A 20263-nucleotide genomic window follows, 5' to 3' on the forward strand; every position below is an offset into this window, starting at 1 on the left:
AAGGCTCGATTATTTTCTATTATTCTTTATTGATTTATTGCTCTATAAAAAATATATAATTTAAAATCTACTATGAATTAAAGGTGATAGGAAATATCAAAATGTAAATCTACCATTTGAGAGAAAAGTAGTGCTGTATTTTTGTTATGCACTACCTACCTTCAACATCCAGCTTGGTCCTGTTCCCAAAAAGTATCTCCCCACATGAGGCCACAGCACAGTAGTAAGTCCCAGCATCAGAGAGGTTGAGGTTTCTCTTGGGGAGGTTGTAAACACAGCTCTGTGTAGGAGACCCAGCCTTAGGGCTCTTCTCACACTGATCACTTCTGTCTCCATTGGTGTAAATGATTCTTGGATGGGATTCTCCTGAGCCATGTCTGAACCAATATACACTGTGTTCTCCTGCACAGGTCTCAGTGTGAATTGTACAGTTCAGAGTTACAGAGTCTCCTGGCTGGACTGACTCAGACACAGGCTGCTGTATAACTGTCTTGCTGTTGGATCCTTAACCTGAAAAGAAGCATCATGTCAATAACACTTTTGATTATCTAGAAATTCAAATTCAACTCTGGACCTTAAAGTCAGTTCCACAGCTTTTTTCATTGTTCCCCTCTAATCAGTGACTGATTTAGACCTGGGACACCAGGTGCGTGCAATTAATGATCAGGTAGAACAGAAAACCATCAGGCTCTGGATCTCGTAGGGTAAGAGTTGAATACCCCCGAACTAGAACATTCCTACCTCACGTGTTGTACCATGATATTATCTCATTATGAAAATTCATTCTAAAAGAGGCAGTACATTTTGTTACCGCAATTATTCATTCCTATAGCTATGCTTCTACTCCCTTTATCTATAAATACACATTTTAGACTTTCTGAAAATAAGAACTATCTCTGTACCTTTTACAATGAGAATTGCTCCATCTTCAAAGTGCACCATGTCGTTATAAGCATTTACACAGTAGCATGTTGCTGAATCAGACAGTTGCATGTCTGAGATCCTTTGGTGGTCTATTCCTTTGCCACTTTGCACTGAGAAGCGAGGGTTATCCTTAAACTCATGGTAAAACGTTTTATCACTGTTATACTTATAAAAGGTTGCTAAGATTTGAGGAAATTCTCACAATGTTTGCTTGTACCCCAATAATTGAATTCCCATGTTTCCGTCATGGAAGTAATGCAAAGTTACTTTATGTCCAACGTTGGCTGACACGAGGTGTATCGGTGAGGATTGTGCCGCAGTTAGAAGATCTAGAATATTCAGAAACATGTTATTTAGACAAATATATTAGCAGTTACAGTGTATTCAGAACATTTTACTTTTTCCACATTTTGTTACGTTACAGCCTTATTTTAAAATTGATTAAATAAATGTTTATCCTCCTCAATCTACACACAATACCCCATAATGACGAAGCGAAAATAGGTTATTAGAATGTTTTGTTTTTCAGTCGCAGGGACTGGGAGACTACACTGCGTGCACAATTATTAGGCAAATTGTATTCCTTGTGATTAATTTTATTGTTGAACAAAAACAATGCTCTCAGTCAATCCAAAATGTTATTGAACCTCAAACCTGAATGTTTAACAAAGGAAAAGTGAGTTTCTCAGGGAAATATATAAGTGTGCACAATTATTAGGCAACTATTAGTGTGCAGAATTATTAGGCAACTAAATTACAAAAATAATTTCTCTCTACTCACTTGTTTATTCTCAATTTTTAGAGTAAGTGTAACAGATAAGTAACACAAAATGACAATTATATAACCTTTTTGGCCTTTCAAAAATATTCAGTGACCAATATAGCCACCCTTATTTTCAATAACTGCCATGAGCCTTCCATCAATGGAGTCTGTCAGTTTCTTGATCTGTTCACGATCAAGAAACTCAGACTGGGGCAAGGTTCACCTTCCAACAAGACAACGACCCCAAGCACACAGCCAAGACAATGTTGTCTCTCTGTTGAACTCGATGGTTCTATTGTGAAGTTATCCAGGGGTGTAAGACTCCACCAGAGGTCACAATGCCATTCGTAGTAGAGCTTTTCTGTCTTGGAGTGCTCGTTAGACTAGATACCTCAGGTGTACCACACGGTGGTGAGAGGGGTCTGTTCCCTACATTACATACAAGCTGCAGAATGTGAATATTTGGTCTAGTCTTTACCTTCTTCACTCGTTGAGAGTTTCAGAGGGTTTACCATTTTCAGCCGTGTAGCTACCGCTCTACGCTGTCTGGTCTTGTAGTTTTAACCATTTCAACGTCTGGACCACGGCCTCACGTTCTCTGGTCAATTGTAAATTATTGGTGAGGCCTTTAAGCACTCTGGCCTTGGAGGGCGTTCCGTCATGTTGACACGAACTCTGAGCTCACTTGGGCGTGTCTCCTGAGAGACGGGGTTTGGCTATCTGTCAGCCATGTGCCGTGCTGATCTCGCACCTTTGATCCTCACCAAGGAGGATGGGAACTTGTTCTCTGTATGGGGGAGGGGGATGTGAGTGTCGTGCTATCAACACAACTAAATGAAGACAACTCATTACAGAGGAGCGATGACTTGAATAAACAGGTTGTGTGCCTTATGCAACTACTCACTGGAACTCAATACAAAAAACGACACGTAAATACATGAGCCATTGTCTTCGTCATATAGAGATCATTCTGCTACCCATTTAATTTTGAATGATTGTGTGGCTCCTCCTGGTAACTAAGCTACACTTTAAAATAACTTTTTTGATGTTAGTAGTAATGATCCAGTGATGATGACTACCTAGCCTGTTTGATGCATGTGACTCTATGATTCTGAAATGGATTTATAACATGATACAGATGTGTAATACGCATGTAATAAATTACCTTGTTAAAGATTCTTAACCATACATTGTCTTTGTTGGGCATTTGTTGACAGCTATTATGACTACACACATCAAGTATAACAGGAAAGGAAGTTTTCAATGATTCTCAGTGAACAATTTGAACATTTTCACAATTCTAAAAGTTGCTGCCAACTTGAATGTTAAGGCAGTAATGGGGACTTCTATGTGCACTGCTTCATCCCATTGAAAGAGAAATTAAGTGCACTACCTCAACCTGCACATATTCATTTTCACATTTTGAATTGTTTCTGAAAACTTCTCAGTTACAATGTGTATATTGTCATATTCAGATAAAATTTTCAGCAATATCAACTCTCTTCAAAACATACTCAGCTAAGAAGTCTATTTTTAGTTCAGGCTTTTCTCATGTAGAGAGTGAGTTGTGCTCTTAGTGACATGGATGTTTGTGGTTTTGATGCACTGAGGTGTGTGAAGACAGTGTGTGGTGAGGACTGATGGTCATTACTGGGTGTTAGAGATGAGGTAAGCTGAGTGGAAAATCTATTTAGGGTCGTCAGAACACCACAGAGATGTGTTTTAGAATACAGGACAGACGTTCCGCTAGCTGAACGCCTCACCAATATCCAATGGTAGAGCGTGGCGCGAAATACAAATACCTCAAAAATGCTATAACTTCAATTTCTCAAACATATGTCTATTTTACACCATTTTAAAGACAAGACTATCAGTTAACCTGTTGGGGCTAGGGGGCAGTATTTGCACGCCCGGATAAAAAACGTACCCAATTTAAACTGGTTACTACTCTTGCCCAGAAACGAGAATATTCATATAATTAGTAGAGTTGGATAGAAAACACTCTAAAAATTCTAAAACTGTTTGAATGGTGTCTGTGAGTATAACAGAACTCATATGGCAGGCCAAAACCTGAGAAGATTCCATACAGGAAGTGCCCTGTCTGACAATTTGTTCTCCTTCTGTAGCATCTCTATCGAAAATACAGCATCTGTGCTGTAACGTGACATTTTCTAAGGCTTCCATTGGCTCTCAGAAGGCGCCAGAAAGGGTAATGGGGTGTCTGCTGTCTCTGTGCGAAGAACAGCAGGAGAATTTGTTAGTGGTCAGCCTGGGAACAGTGAGACTGAGAGGCGTGTTCACAAGAATTCTCCATTTTTTTCTTTCAGCCTTTGAATGAATACAACGTCGCTCCATTGGAATATTATCGCTATTTTACGAGAAAAATAGCATAAAAATTGATTTTAAACAGCGTTTGACATGCTTCGAAGTACGGTAATGGAATATTTTGAATTCTTTTGTTACAAAATGCGCTCGCATTTTGATTATAACTATGGATTATTTGGAACCAAAACAGCATTTGTTGTTGAAGTAGAAGTCCTGGGAGTGCATTCTGACGAAGAACAGCAAAGGTAATCCAATCTTTCTAATAGTAATTCAGACTTTAGTTTGTCCCAAACTTGGTGGGTGTCAAATTAGCTAGCCTGTGATGGCCGGGCTATGTTCTCAGAATATTGCAAAATGTGCTTTCGCCGAAAAGCTATTTTAAAATCTGACACCGCGATTGCATAAAGGAGTTCTGTATCTATAATTCTTAAAATAATTATTACGTTTTTTGTGAACGTTTATCATGAGTAATTTAGTAAATTCACCGGAAGTTTGCGGTGGGTATGCTAGTTCTGAACATCACATGCTGATGTAAAAAGCTGTTTTTTTTTTCAAAAGTGCCTTCTGAGAGCGTTAGAAAATGTCACGTTATGCCAGAGATCTCCTATTTTGGTTAGAGATGATCAAGAAGGCCAAGAAATAGTCAGAGAGAGCGCTTCCTGTTTGGAATCTTCTCAGGTTTTGGCTTGAAAAATGAGTTCTGTTATACTCACAGACACCATTCAAACAGTTTTAGAAACTTTAGGGTGTTTTCTATCCAAATCAAACAATTATATGCATATTCTAGTTACTGGGCAGGAGTAGTAACCAGATTAAATCGGGTACGTTTTTTATCCGGCCGTGCAAATACTGCCCCCTATCCCCAACAGGTTAAACTCATGGTAGAATGTTGGGTTCCTTTCAAACTTATTCACAGTTGAGAAGAGCTGAAGTGTATCTCCCAACGTTTGCTTGTACCAAGAGAACAATACTGTCATGTTGCTTTCATGAAAGCAGTGCAAAATCACTGTGTCTCCAACGTTGGCTAACATGAGCTCACTCTCTTAATGTATGGATGAAGACTCAGTTCCAGCTAGCACATCAACTAGAAAACATGAAAATGTAGTAACTATGTTATAGGTTACCCAAATACAACTTTAGATTGTCAAAGTGTGTAGAACAATAATGGGATACATTGTGTCTCCAAATCAAGTTTGGACATCACATAAGCAGAGAAATATAAAAGATTCACTTACCAATCTCTACGAGAAGTGGAAATATATGACACAGTGTGATCATCTTTAAAGTTGTCATCCACTTCACAATTTGTCGTGAGTGGAAAAACTCTACTACTATGTACAACACTTCAAAAATTGAGTTACAGGTGATTCGTCGAACTGGACACACATGTTTGTTGACCCCTCATTCAGGCACACCCATGTCCTTCTCATGTGTATAGTACAGCTCTGTCTCACAGATCATCCTGGCTGGACTGACTCATAATAGTTGTTTTATAGGTAGATTCTGATCATTATAGATTTATTACAAATGAAGTACTTATTATTGAAGTTTGGCATCCCTTATTCTTTATCAATGCAGCTACTGTAATATAAGAGATTCATAGTTGCGAACTTTTGGGAACATGCATGTTATGCTTTGACACTGTCATTCCCTACGGCTTCAATCACCACATAGTCACTTCATTTCACCTCACTAAAATCATCTATGGAAAAAACACAGCAAACACAATATGGTAGTCTTCTTTTAGTGATCTCTCATTCAGGATTTACACTCAGTACAATAGATGGATGGAATGCCATCCTATGATAATGTTATTGAGTAGGTCCATGGTTCTAGTGTCCTAACATCACACCTAAAATCAGGTTTTGTATTTGACTAAGAACTATTGATCACTATGTCAAATTACATAATAAATATCTCATTGTGTATTTTCACAGATTTCAGTTGACTATGAATAGATGCCTCATCAAAGTTTAGTTTACTTTCAAGAGTTAGTTTACTGTTGCTTACTAAAACGGTTAACTTGAAGAGCAAGTGGAATATAGACCAAGTTCAGCATGAGAGACGTAACAGCTTTGAGACATCCAGCTGAAAACCACACAAAGAGAGAAACAGAGAGCAAGAGTGGGAGAGAGAGAGAGAGGCCAGCAGGCCCTAACAAAGTGTAGATACAGACCACAGAGTACCTGTAAATAGGTTGTTATGATGAGTGTGAGTGTCACGTCCTGACCAGCAGAGGGAGTAATTGTATTAGTTTTGGTCAGGGCGTGGCAGAGGGTTTGTGTTGTGTATGTATTTCTATGTTCTGTCTAGTCTAGTTTTTCTATGTTTAGGATTGGGTGTTGGACTCTCAATTGGAGGCAGGTGTTTCTAGTTGCCTCTGATTGAGAGTCCTATATAGAGGTGTGTGTTTGGTTTGGTTATTTTGTGGGTAGTTGATTTTGCACTGCTGTATGTATGTACTTAGCCTGTAAAACTGTCGGTCTGTCGTTCTCTTTTTTGTTTATTGTTTTTCCGTGTTCACGTTTATTTAATAAATTATCATGATGAACACGCAACCCGCTGCGTATTGGTCCACCTTTTCTGACAGTGATTTTAACATATCGTCAGATGAAGGAGAAGACTGTGACAGTGAGGGAGTGTTACTTGCATGAGAAGAGAAGAAAACTGTTCAACCCTACAACTTAAAGTGGAACTGACATAGTTTAAACTACTTTGCAGAAATCAAACAAACAGATAATCATATCAGTCCAAAATATCAATATCGCACTTCATGCTTCAAAACCATCTTTATAACAGGTTTTAAAAATAGGTTCTACTTTACTCAAAATTACATTACGTAGAGTAAGGCATTGTTATCAGAATTAAAATGATGCATTCAATGCATGATTAATAAAATTCACCAATAAATCGCTAAGTAGTCTGATAAATATTGCCAGGTTGTAAATCACAGCTAGTAATGTTACATTGTTTGCTACCTCCAGCCATTTAGGGGATAAACTGTTTCAGTTTCACTTTCAGTTTCATGCAGTTGGAGTGCAGCATAACTTGAATGTACTGCAACTACTGAGTCCAAAATAAAACACGTTTTTACAGCACTAATTTTGCAGTGTAACTGCATTTAGAGTACAGTATATATATTCCAATATGTTTGAGAAAAACAGACGAAAAGGGCAATGATTGGGAATCTCAACACAATCAATCTAGCTATGCAGTAACGTTATGTGGCTAAGGCTTTAGCTTATATTTTTATGTAGGCCTACTTATTTAGGAAGCTAGCTGTATGTCTTGAAAGCTAGCCAAGCAATGTAGCTAGCTAAAACATAAAATGACACAGAGCCTTGAACTGTAGCTAGCTAGCTGCTGGAAGAATGTTATGTTATCACCTGGACAAGTGCCCGAGTGGCAGACCCCCCCGCCCCCCCGACAATTTCTTTCAGCTTCGGTGGCTACAGCTATTGGGATTATCTTTCAAGAAATGTAACTAACTAAACTAGTTACCCATTTACTCAAACTTGAACGACTGTTAGCATATCTCTTAGTTGGCAATCAAAATGTATTTGTCATCGATCAAATGAGCAAGCAGAAAAGCTGTAAATCCCATTCACTTGTTAAAACATGGGTTATTATGTGTCACGTTGGTATGAAGAGATTCGGTAGACAGGCACAGGAATGCGTAATAGGGTTTTTTATTAAGCCCAAATTACATCGTGCCGTGTAAAGGAACGGGGACGAAGACCAAACAAACACATAACAAAACACAGGGTAGAAACCCAAAACAAAGAGCGAGGAGTACCTATGTCACGCTGGTATAAATGATTCGGGAGACAGGCGCAGGAATGCGGAATAGTTTTTTTTATTGTACCCAAATTACGGCGTGCCATGTAAAGGCACGGGATGAAGACCAAACAAACACTATACAAAAACACAGGGTTGAAACACAAACAAAAGAGCGAGGAGTACCTCGAATAAATAACACATGCGCACAATGATTAACAAATGGGACGAGACGTGTAATCATCTGCGCAATCCAGAATAGCACGAAGGCCAAAACACAGCGCAGGGACTCATACGCACCAACGGACATTGTAACAATAATCGACAGGACAATAGTAAACCAAGGACACACTTATACAAGTACTAATTACTGGGAATAGGGGCCAGGTGTGCGAGATGAAAGTTCCGGAGGGATCTGTGACATTATGGGACTATGGGCAGGCTGCAGGAGGCTGTGTAGGCTACTATTCCCCATCGTATTCACAGTGCAGTTTTGGCTGTCAACTACACGCTTATTAAAGTGACTAGTGTTCCATTCGTTAACGTGGCCAGTGATTTCTTGTATATGCCAGTAGGCAATAGACTCTAATGTGCTAGTGATGGCTGTTTAACAGTGTCATGACTGGCCTGTTCGGGTCAGGTTACAGTGGATCACAGTCCTACAAAGATATGTATCACTCCCATGGAGGGGGAAAGGCATAGAGGGATTGGTGGGGGGGGTTTATGACACCTCACGCCCATTGTAAATCTTAAGGCAGCAGACGAATCCTTTGTCCTCTCAGTGTGGAGGATTGGAATGTATGGTGGGCCTATGGAGAATCTACCTCAGAATGGTAACATGCAATAAATGTACTTATATTTCATCAGCCAAAATGGTGGTAACAATGATAGATGGAAAATGAAAATGAATGTCGTTTTTGTTATGTTATTAAAAGTTAATGACAACTTTTTAATGAAAACATTGTAACTAGTAGAGTTTTCATAATATGTATACAATGTTTTCATACTGTGCGTTGTGTAGAAAATATCCAAATCAAAGAGAATGTTTTTGGAACAAGGAACTTTGATTTTAGTTGTATAACAAGACCATCCATAGTACATTGTAATACCTTGCCTCGTAACTAGATACGCCCCAGAGAACTTGTCATGAAGACGGAAAAGTCCTTTGTACCCTGGGGTATAAAACATGTGAGTTAAGAATTTACATATCAGACTAAAACGGACCACAGCTGCAGCGTGATCTAAGATAGTCGCAACCACACAAAATGCAAAACGAGGAAGAGGACAAAGGAACCTCTTAACAATCAAGGCTATGATTGAGTCCCTGATCTACGAAGGTGAATTCAAGAAGTACCAAACGGCTCTTCTCTTCAAATCATTGGTTGTCTACACGGCCCTCCTACCCATGCTGGGAGCGTCAACACGTCTGATTAGCCTCCTCAGAAGTCCGTTCTCACAGAACGAGTGCAAGGGAAGAGACCACTAAAAGAAAGGACACTGACATCGTGTGGACAATCAAGAGACTTATTCCCGATAACGAATGAGACCTCCATCGAACGAATATGCCTCGTTGAACCTCCCAGTAAGCGGAACTCGGTCCACGAAGAGATACCGAACGGAGACCTTCAACAAGTAATTACATCATTATAATTTTGACCCAAAAGAGTGGCGGTCCGTGGCAGGTTGTTAGGGTTAAACTAAGCATAGTTTACAAATGTATCCAAGTGTGCTTTTCTCTCGTACACTCTCTCTCGCACTCTTTCTTAATCCCAATGTTGTGTAACACAAGTCATATTGTGTTGGTTCCCTAGGGACCTGTTTCATTGTACTTATGTCCTAGACTGTGTGTTGGTGTATATGTATCTTATATTATCATTTAGCTTGTTAGTAAATAAATAATAAACTCAATTGGTGTGCTTGTGGGTTCGATACCCACGGGTGCCAATACAAAAAAAAAAAAAAATGCATGAAATGAAATATATGCATTCACTACTGTAAGTCGCTCTGGATAAGAGCGTCTGCTAAATGACTAAAATGTAAATGTAAAATGTATGGAATGATTTAGTGAGACCCGGGTTTGTGCAGATTTACGAATTATGTGACATTCAGGATGAGACAGTAGAGGAAATTAATTAATTAGCGACTGCTGTAAAATCGATATTCAGATGTACAATGAGTTAATTTGGAAAGTGGAGACTCATTAAGCACACTTTTCCCATGGTGCCCCAGGTTACTGAGTTAATGATTACCTGATTAATTTAATCCCGTAACTATAAACATAGTTAATTATTTGATGAATAGCAGTTGTCACATTATTGATACAATGTCACGACAACAGTCTGATGGCCTTGGGATAGAAGCTGTTTTTCAGTCTCTCAGTCCCCGCTTTGATGCACCTGTACTGACCTCACCTTCTGGATGATAGTGGGGTGAACAGGCAGTGGATCAGGTGGTTAATGTCCTTAATGATCTTTTTGGCCTTCCTGTGACATTGGGTGTTGTAGGTGTCCTGGAGGGCGGGTAGTTTGCCCCCGGTAATGTGTTGGGCAAACCCCACCACCCTCTGGAGAGTCTTGCGGTTGCGGATTGTGCAGTTGCCATACCAGGCGGTGATACAACTCGACAGGATGCTCTCGATTGTGAAAAGTTTGTGAGGGTTTTAGGTGACAAGCCACATTTCTTTAGCATCCTGAGGTGGAAGAAGCTCTGTTGCACCTTCTTCACCACACTGTCTGTGTGGGTGGTCCATTTCAGTTTGTCAGTGATGTGTACGCAAAGGAACTTGAAGCTTTTCCACCTTCTCCACTGCGGTCCCGTTGATGTAGATAGGCAGGTGTACCCTCTGCTGTTTTCTGAAGTCCACGATCATCTCCTTTCTTTTGTTGTGGTTGACTGAGAGGTTGTTTTACAGGCACCACACTCCCAGAGCATTCATCTCCTCCCTGTAGGCTGTCTCGTCATCATTGGTAATCAAGCCTACTACTGTTGTGTCATCTGCAAACTTGATGATTAAGTTGGAGGCATGCTTGGCCACGCAGTCATGGGTGAACAGGGAGTACAGGAGGGGTCTGAACCCTTGTGGCACACACCCTTGTGGGGCCCCAGTACTGAGAATCAGCAGGGTGGAGGTGATGTTTCCTACCTTCACCTGCGGGCAGCCCATCAGGTAGTCCAGGATTCAGTTGCACAGGGTGGGGTTCAGACACAAGGCCTCGAGCTTAATGATGAGCTTGGAGGGTACTATGGTGGAGAGTACTATGGTGTTGAGTGACGAGGTACAGTCAATAAACAGCATTCTTACAAAGATATTCCTCTTGTCCTCTTGTCCAATTGATGGCGATTGAATCGTCTGTGGATCTATTGGGGCGGTAAGCAAATGGAAGTGGGTCTAGGGTGGCAGGTAAGGTGGAGGTGATAAAATCCTTGACTAGTCTCTCAAAGCACTTCATGATAACGGAGGCGAGTGCTATGGAGTGATAGTCATTAAGTTCAGTTACCTTTGTCTTCTTGGGTACAGGAACAATGGTGGCCATCTTGACGCATGTGGTGACAGCAGACTGTAAAAGGGAGAGATTGAATACGCCCGTAAACACACAAGCCAGCTGGTCTGCGCATGCTCTGAGGATGAGGCTAGGGATGCTGTCTGGGCCTGCAGCCTTGCGAGGGTTAACACGTTTAAATGTTTTACTCACGTTGGCCACGGAGAAGGAGAGCCCACAGTCTGGGCCGCGTCGGTGGCTCTGTATTATCCTCAAAGCATGCAAAGTACGTGTTTAGCTTGTCTGGAAGCAAGACGTTGGTCTCGGTGACGTGCCTGGTTTTCAATTTGTTGTCCGTGATTGTCTGTAGTCCCTGCCAAATATATCTTGTGTCTAAGCCGTTGAATTGCTACTCCACTTTATCTCCATACTGACGTTTAGATTGTTTGATTGCCTTGCAGAGTGAATAACTAAACGGTTTATATTCTGCCGTATTACCAGTCACCTTGTCATGGTTAAATGCAGTGGATCGCGCTTTCAGTTTCGCGCGAATGCTACCATCTATCCACGGTTTCTGGTTAGGATAGGTTTTAACCTCTTATGGCTAGGGGGCAGTATTTTCACGGCTGGATAATTTTTTTTACCCGATTTAATCTGATTATTAGTCCTGGCCAGAAACTAGAATATGCATATATATATTAGCTTTGGATAGAAAACACTCCAAAGTTTCTAAAACTGTTTGAATGGTGTCTGTGAGTATAACAGAACTCATTTGGCAGGAAAAAACCTGAGAGATTCCTTTACAGGAAGTGGCCTGTCTGACCATTTATTTGCTTTCTTTGACATCTCTTCCAAAAACTCAGGATCTCTGCTGTTACGTGACACTTCCCACGTCTCCAATGGGCTCTCAGAGCCCGGGAAAAAGCTGAATGATATAATTCAAAGCCCTGGCTGAAACACACGAGCGCTTTTGCTAAGTGGTCTATCAGCAGACAAAAGGCTTAGGCTCGAGCACTGCCCGCCCCCGCCTTTCTGTTTTTCCCTCTATTTACAGACAGGCAGATTCCCGGTCGGAATATTATCGCTTTTCTACGAGATAAATTGCATAAAAATTGTTTTTAAATAGCGGTTGACATGCTTCGAAGTACGGTAATGGAATATTTCGATTTTTTTTGTCACGTTATGTGCCATGCGCACGACCGTGATTTGCCATTCTGATAGTGTCTAGAACGCACGAACAAAACGTCGCTGATGGAACATAACGATGGATTATTTGGGACCAAACCTACATTTGTTATTGAAGTAGAAGTCCTGGGAGTGCATTCTGACGAAGAACAGGAAAGGTAAGACCATTTTTCTTATAGTAAATATGATTTTGGTGAAGGCAAATCTTGCCGGGTGTCTAAATAGCTAGCCCGTGATGGCTGGGCTATGTACTTAGAATATTGCAAAATGTGCTTCATCCGAAAAGCTATTTTAAAATCGGACATATCGAGTGCATAGAGGAGTTCTGTATCTATAATTCTTAAAATAATTGTTATGCTTTTTGTGAACGTTTATCGTGAGTAATTTAGTAAATTGTTAGTAAATTCCCCGGAAGTTTGCGGGGGGTATGCTAGTTCTGAACGTCAATTGCTAATGTAAAAAGCTGTTTTTTGATATAAATATGAACTTGATTGAACAAAACATGCATGTGTTGTATAACATAATGTCCTAGGTGTGTCATCTGATGAAGATCATCAAAGGTTAGTGCTGCATTTAGCTGTCTTCTGGGTTTTTGTGACATTATATGCTAGCTTGAAAAATGGGTGTCTGATTATTTCTGGCTGGGTACTCTGCTGACATAATCTAATGTTTTGCTTTCGCTGTAAAGCCTTTTTGAAATCGGACAGTATGGTTAGATTAACGAGAGTCTTGTCTTTAAATAGCTGTAAAATAGTCATATGTTTGAAAAATGGAAGTTTTCGGATTTTAGAGGAATTTTGTATTTCGCGCCACGCCCATCATTGGATATTGGAGCAGACGTTCCGCTAGCGGAACATCTAGATGTAAGAGGTTAATAGTCACAGTGGGTACTACATCTCCTATACGCTTCCTTACAAACTCGTAAGCTACCCGGAACATATCCCAGTCCATGATATCAAGATAATGAATAGTTCGAAGCACGGATCCTTCCTGTTTGAGTTTCTGCCTATAGGATGGGAGGAGCAAGATGGAGTCATGGTCAGATTTGCCAAAAGGAAGGCGGGGGAGGGCCTTGTAAGCATTCCAGAAGTTTGAATAGCAATGGTTGAGAGTCTTAGCTGCGCGAGTAGTAAGTCAACATGTTGATAGATCTTCGGCAGCTTAGTCCTCAGATTTGCTTTGTTAACCTGTTTGGGATGGGGGCAGTATTTTCACGGCCGGATAGAAAACAATCTAAAGTTTCTAAAACTGTTTGAATGGTGTCTGTGAGTATAACAGAACTCATATGGCAGGCCAAAACCTGAGAAGATTCTATACAGGAAGTGCCCTGTCTGACAATTTGTTCTCCTTCTAGGTCATCTATCAAAAATACAGCATCTCTGCTGTAATGTGACATTTTCTAAGGCTTCCATTGGCTATAGGAAGGCGCCAGAAAGTGGAATGAGAGCTCTCCAGTCTCTGGGCGAAAAACAGCAGGAGTTTTTGTGAGTGGTCCTGCTGAGAACAATGACACTGAGACGCGCGTGCACGAGACGACTCCATGTTTTTCTTTCAGTGTTTGAATGAATACAACGTCACCCGGTTGGAATATTATTGCTATTTTACGAAAAAATAGCATAAAAATGTATTTTAAACAGCGTTTGACACGCTTCGAAGTACGGTAATGGAATATTTAGAAGTTTTTTGTCACGAAATGCGCCCGCGCGTCACCCTTTGGATAGTGACATGAACGCACGAACAAAAGGGAGCTATTGGGATATAACTATGGATTATTTCGAACCAAAACAACATTTGTTGTTGAAGTAGAAGTCCTGGGAGAGCATTCTGACAAAGAACAGCAAAGGTAATCCAATTTTTCTTAAAATCACCAGCTACAATAAATGCAGCCGCAGGATATGTGGGTTCCAGTTTGTATGAAGTCCAGTGATGTTCTTTGAGGGCCATCGAGGTAACTTGAGGTGGGATGTAAACGGCCATGGCAATGACGGAGGAGAATTCTCTTGGGAGATAATATGGTCGGCATTTAATTGTGAGGTATTTCAGGTCGGGTGAACAAAAGGACTTGAGTTCCTGTACGTTTCTAGAACTACACAATGAGTCATTAATCATGAAACACAACCGCCGCCCTTCTGCTTCCCGGAGAGATATTTATTACTGTCTGCACGATGCATTGAGAATCCTGCTGGCTTTCCCGACTCTGACAGAGTATCCAGAGAGAGCCATGTTTCCGTGAAACAAAATATGTTACAGGCCCCAATGTCTCTCTGGAAAGAAATCCTTGATCTAAGCTCATCATCTTTGTTATCCAAAGACTGAACATTAGCGAGTAATATACTCTGAAGTGGTGGGTGGTGTGCGCGCCTCCTAAGTCAAACCAGAAGGCCGCCTTGAGTGCCTCTCCTCCGTCGGAGGAAATATAAAAAAATAAGATGTATCACTTACCTTTGATGTCCAACTTGGTCCCGCTTCCAACCTGACAAGAAAGTCTACATGTCAGTAAGTCTGTTTCCTATTGTGATCTGATTATGTAAATAGTTATCTAATCTTCAAGACATGGTATCCAAAAAAGTGCAAATAGTTGCAGAAGGTACTGATTTCAGAATTTTTTGTTCATCATGCTCAATCATCTATAAGTGACTTTGTTGAGCTTCAGAATTGATTTGAGATACTTTCATATGATTTGGACTTGATGTGCGAAACAGGATAATATCGGTCCCAGGACTTGAATGTGATTTGTGCCACGAATGCTAAAACATTAGCATTTGGAAACAGTGCCGAGTAAGCTAAACCAAAGCATGGATTTTTGTTATACCTTCTCCATAGGCTGCTTGTAGGGTAAGGAAACCAATATGTAATTTCAGGGGCGCAACTTTCACAGAGGAAAGAGTCTCCTGGCTGGACTGACTCAGACACAGAATGTTGTACAACAGTTTTGCTTGATCCTGAAATGAAAAGTTAGTTCAGAACTTTAGATGATGGATTAGCACATTTGAACAATTAACTGTTACTAAAACAATAGCAATTAAAACAATAACAATTAACAATATTACTGTTAATAAAACAATAGCCCACTTTCCAGAATGAGAAATATCCCGTTTTTGAATTTCATCACATTAACATTCATTCCCCCATAGAAATATGTAGTGGAGTCAGATGGTTGAGTACTGGAGATATGTAGATGATAAAATCCATTTCCACTTTGCACTGTGAACTGAGGGTTATCCTTAAACTCATTGTGAAATGTTGCACCACCATCATATCTGTAAATTGTAATTAATACGTTGAGGATTCTTTCCAACACTTATCTTGTATCATCAGAAAATATTTTCTGTCTGAATAGATGCATTGCAGAGTCCCATTGTCTCCAAGATGAACGTGCAGAAGAGGATAACTCAGACAACATGAACATGTACTTACTTTAATTACATTAACCGTAAGTCCTGGTTGGGTGTGGTGTACAGTGTTTGATTCCCCTGAGTGTGTGAATCAAAACCTCTTTGGGCTAGGGGGCAGTATTTTGACGTCCGGATGAAAAGTGTGACCAAAGTGAATTGCCTGTTACTCAGGCCCAGAAGCTAGGATATGCATATAATTGGTAGATTTGGATCTAAAATGGTTAAAATAATGTCTGTGAGTAAAACAGAACTAATATGGCAGGCGAAACGCGAGGACAAACCAATATCCCCAAAACAAATTCAGCCTACCACTGTTTTCAATGGCTGTCACTTTTATTATAAGACAAAATCCTCCCAGATTGCAGTTCCTAGGGCTTCTACTAGATGTCAACAGTCTTTAGAAAGAGTTTCAGGCTGGTTTTTGGAAAAAAATGAGCTAGAAGTTGTAGTTTTTCTAAGTGGCTCCCATTTTGGCTGTAGTGTTTCTATGCGCATTGATGGAAGCACGTTCTTTGTTATTTATCTCCGGTAATGAACATACTACTCTCTGTCTTAAATTGTATCGTTTATTTACGTATTAGGGTACCGGAGGTTTGATTATAAACGTTTTTAAACTTGTTTGGAAAAGTTTATTAGTAACGTTTGGGATTCAATTTGTATGCATTTTGATGTAGGGAAACCGGCGGATTATTGACTGAAGCGCGCCAGCTAAACAGAGTTTTTATGGATATAAAGAAGGACTTTATCGAACAAAAGGACCATTTGTGATGTAACTGGGACCTTTTGGAGTGCCAACAGAAGAAGATCTTCAAAGGTAAGGCATTTATTATTTCGCTATTTCTGACTTTCGTGTCACACCTGCATGGTTGAAAAATGTTTTTCATGGTTTTGTATGCGGGGCGCTGTCCTTAGACAATCGCATGGTGTGCTTTTGCCGTAAAGCCTTTTTCAAATCTGACACAGCGGCTGGATTAACAAGAAGTAAAGCTTTATTTTGATGCATTACACTTGTATTTTCATGAATGTTAAATATTTATATTTCTGTAGTTTGAATTTCACCGGATGTTGTCGAGGTGTCCCGCTAGCGGCACGTCTAGCTGTAACAGGTTTTAAACATATATTCACTGACCAATAGTAAGGGTGCATGCCATTAACCAAAACATTAACCAATAGTATTTTAAGTTGTTAAACTGCAATGATAACCAGGACAAGACACAACCTGAACATCCTTCAACGTCTCTCTCTCTGGTCTGGTATAACAGAACAACTGAGATGAGGGTCAAGAGACAAAGTGAAGTGACAGGATCAGCAGAAATGTCTTTCTACATGCACCACAGGAGTCACACATTTTAGGTTGGCTCCATGGGTTGTTTGAAGTGAGGTCAAAATAATGCCCCACGTTATATACAGATACAATATATATTCATAGATGAATCTATGATGCTATTCTCTCTAAATTGCTTACGCTATCACAAAGGAGTGCTATTTATCTTCAAATGGTATGAAGTCAGAGTTACTGGTTTGTATTTTTTCATCATTTGAGTTGGTTTCTGAGACTAGTAGCACATACAGTGCCTATAGAAAGTTTACACCAACATTGGATTTCTTCACCTTTTATTGTGACACATAGTGGGATTCAAATGGATTTAATTGTCATTTTTTTGTCAACGATCTACACAAAACACTCATGTCAAATTGGAAGAAATTCAAACATAAGATAAGTGGTAAGAATTGGGCAAGTCATTAAACATATGAAATAAAATGGTGTTTATTGAACTATCACACACATATAGGCAGGTTACAGAGTTCCATGTTACAACTATTATCATCAAAGGGAAGAGTTCAGACATTTGCAAAGTCATTATATACATTTTGTTGTACACTTCCACAAAAACAAATGCATCCAGTCAGTCAACCTCAGCCACTATTGGTGAGTATTTGAGACTTCTGAAACCATCCTAGTATCAGCTTTCACACTTGCTGGACAATTATGCTCAGCATCTGAGTGATTCTATGTTGTTATTAGGAGAATATGCCAATGCAGTGACTGTCTCTTCAGCTAGGCCCGACTATTTCATTTTACAGCAAATGAGGAATGTACAAAAAAGCCAAGTGACACAGACACAGTCAAGCTCAAAGTTGAGGTCAGTAGGGTTCAACTTAAAGTGATGCTGATTGGAGGACAGTCACATCCTGTCTTGATGACTCACACCAGAGTAGATGGTTTCTTCCTCTCTCTGTTCTCTCCTCTGTCTCCTGGGCTTGGTACTCTTCTTGACAGTGAACTTCAGGGCAGCGTAGTTCAGGGCATCATCATCACTGTGGAGCTGTGGGGATGAAACATAGATTCACTCAATTCAGACTCTAGGTCAAATCTAATGCTGTACTCTTTTCCTTATCCAGACCCATTCTTGATACGGTACAATTAATCCTGCTAACCTGTTGTTCTGAAGTGCTGGCATGAGGATTCCCATAGTGGCTTTGCTGAAAAGGGGTCCCTGCTAAAAGGCAAATGCCAAAACATTCAGTATATTCAAAACCTTTTCTTGTTTACTAATAAAAAGACATACTACTGTGAATGTAATATTTTCAGATTCAAAATGAAGTAGGCCAGAGAGGGAAGTGGTAAAAGGTGGGCGAGCCTTTTTTCTGTAACTATCATTAATTTTAAGATAATTATGAAGACTTTTACTGTACCTGCACAGTGTTCACATCGTGACCTCTTCATTCTCACACAGAGGATAATGTTGACAATCACACTCAGAATCACAGTAGTTGTCAGGCAAGATATAATGACGGGGAAAATAAGATTACTCTGATCACCCAAAAGGTCTGAAAGTTAAAAAACAAGGCTTCATTATTTTCTTTTATTATTTTTTCCTCAATGCATTTGGCATAAAAGTTAGCTATTAAAGTTAAATCACTGGAAATCTACTATCAACTAAAGGTGAAATATTTACATATTGATATTTCAAACCATTTCAGAGAAAAGTAGTGCTGTATTTTGGTTATGGACTACTTACCTTCAACATCCAGCTTGATCCCGTTACCAAACAGTATCTCCCCACATGAGGCCACAGCACAGTAATAAGTCCCAGCATCAGAGAGGCTGAGGTTCCTCTTGGGGAGGTTGTAGACACAACTCTGTGTAGGAGACCCAGTCTCAGGGCTCTTCTCACACTGATCACTCCTGTCTCCATGGGTGTAAATGATTCCTGGATGGGATTCTCCTGAGCCATGTCTGAACCAATATACACTGTGTTCTCCTGCACAGGTCTCAGTGTGTATTGTACAGTTCAGAGTCACAGAGTCTCCTGGCTGGACTGACACAGACACAGGCTGTTGGAGCACAGACATGCTGTTGGACCCTGAATCTGAAGAGAGTGAGTAAGATCATGGTGTGTACATTCTATTTTCCGGCTAGATTCATTCATTTAGCATTATATGAACACACATTAGGTAGTGACTTAAGTTACTTTTGACAATTAAAAAAGTTCCTTCCCCAAATGTGACTTTGCCCTCTTCCATAGCACCACAGTAGTATGTAGCGGAGTCCCCTGACTCTGTCTTGGAGATGGTCAGGTTACAGCTGTCAATTCCTCTCTTCACACTTAAACGTTTAGTCTCATTAAAGTCCTTGGTACAAGGAAAACTATTTTTAGAGGGATAATCTGATGATACCATGAGAAGAGGCTTCTGTCCAACAGTTTGCTTGAACCAAGAGACTTTGATCAAATGAGATTGAAAAAAGCAATTTAGTGATACACTTTGTCCCAGTTGTGTAACTATCAAAGGGTCTGGTTGGATTGCATCGTTGTTAAGTGCACAACCTGTGAAGCAAACAAACTAAATAAATCAAAGACAAGTTATAGCACAGAATTAGACATTATTGTCATTATTCAGACTACATAGTCAATAAAATGGATTCAGAAAGACTGACATAAAAAAGCAAAAGAACCGTATTAATAAGTCTTACTTACCCAAATTGCCGTAAAACAAAAAGATTGTCCAATATATAATCATCATTTTAATGTCCTTTCTGCACTGTATAGTGTGTGGGGTCTGACAACAGGGCACCTTTTATATGATGACACTCATTAGGTAATCATTATGAAGAAGGCGGAAACTCTGAACAGAGTGATATTATTGGCTGTCTGAACAGGCACAAAACATCTAATAAAAACTACAATCTAACATGTGACCTGTGGCATACCATAGTTAGAGCAGCCCTTCAAATGATGTAAAGTCAGAGTCACTGGTTTGTATTTTTTCATCATTTGGGTCGGTGGCTGAGACTACTGGTACATACGTCCTTTTTGACATACACAGGGGGTTTACATTGTATTTCTCTCTTCATGTCTGTAGAAGGCAGTTCAAGCTTTCAGGAGGAAGTGAACTCTGGTGACGTTCGCACC

General features: G+C 40.0%; 1 protein-coding gene and 1 pseudogene across 1 annotated transcript; both read right to left on the reverse strand.

Moving 5' to 3' along the window:
* Positions 1–151: 151 nt before the first annotated feature.
* Positions 152–10658, reverse strand: LOC115194946 (uncharacterized; annotated as a pseudogene).
* Positions 10659–17596: 6938 nt separating this feature from the next.
* On the reverse strand, positions 17597–19999 carry LOC115194313 (uncharacterized). The gene is made up of 6 exons (XM_029753934.1): positions 19829–19999; positions 19325–19678; positions 18872–19222; positions 18546–18680; positions 18288–18349; positions 17597–18175 (listed from the first exon to the last, which is right to left on the reverse strand). Exons 1-6 carry the CDS (start codon positions 19872–19874, stop codon positions 18035–18037), a joined length of 1089 nt encoding a protein of 362 aa, XP_029609794.1. The 5' UTR covers positions 19875–19999; the 3' UTR covers positions 17597–18034.
* Positions 20000–20263: the final 264 nt, after the last annotated feature.

Source organism: Salmo trutta, chromosome 5 (assembly GCF_901001165.1).
Source record: "Salmo trutta chromosome 5, fSalTru1.1, whole genome shotgun sequence".
NCBI lineage: Eukaryota > Metazoa > Chordata > Actinopteri > Salmoniformes > Salmonidae > Salmo > Salmo trutta.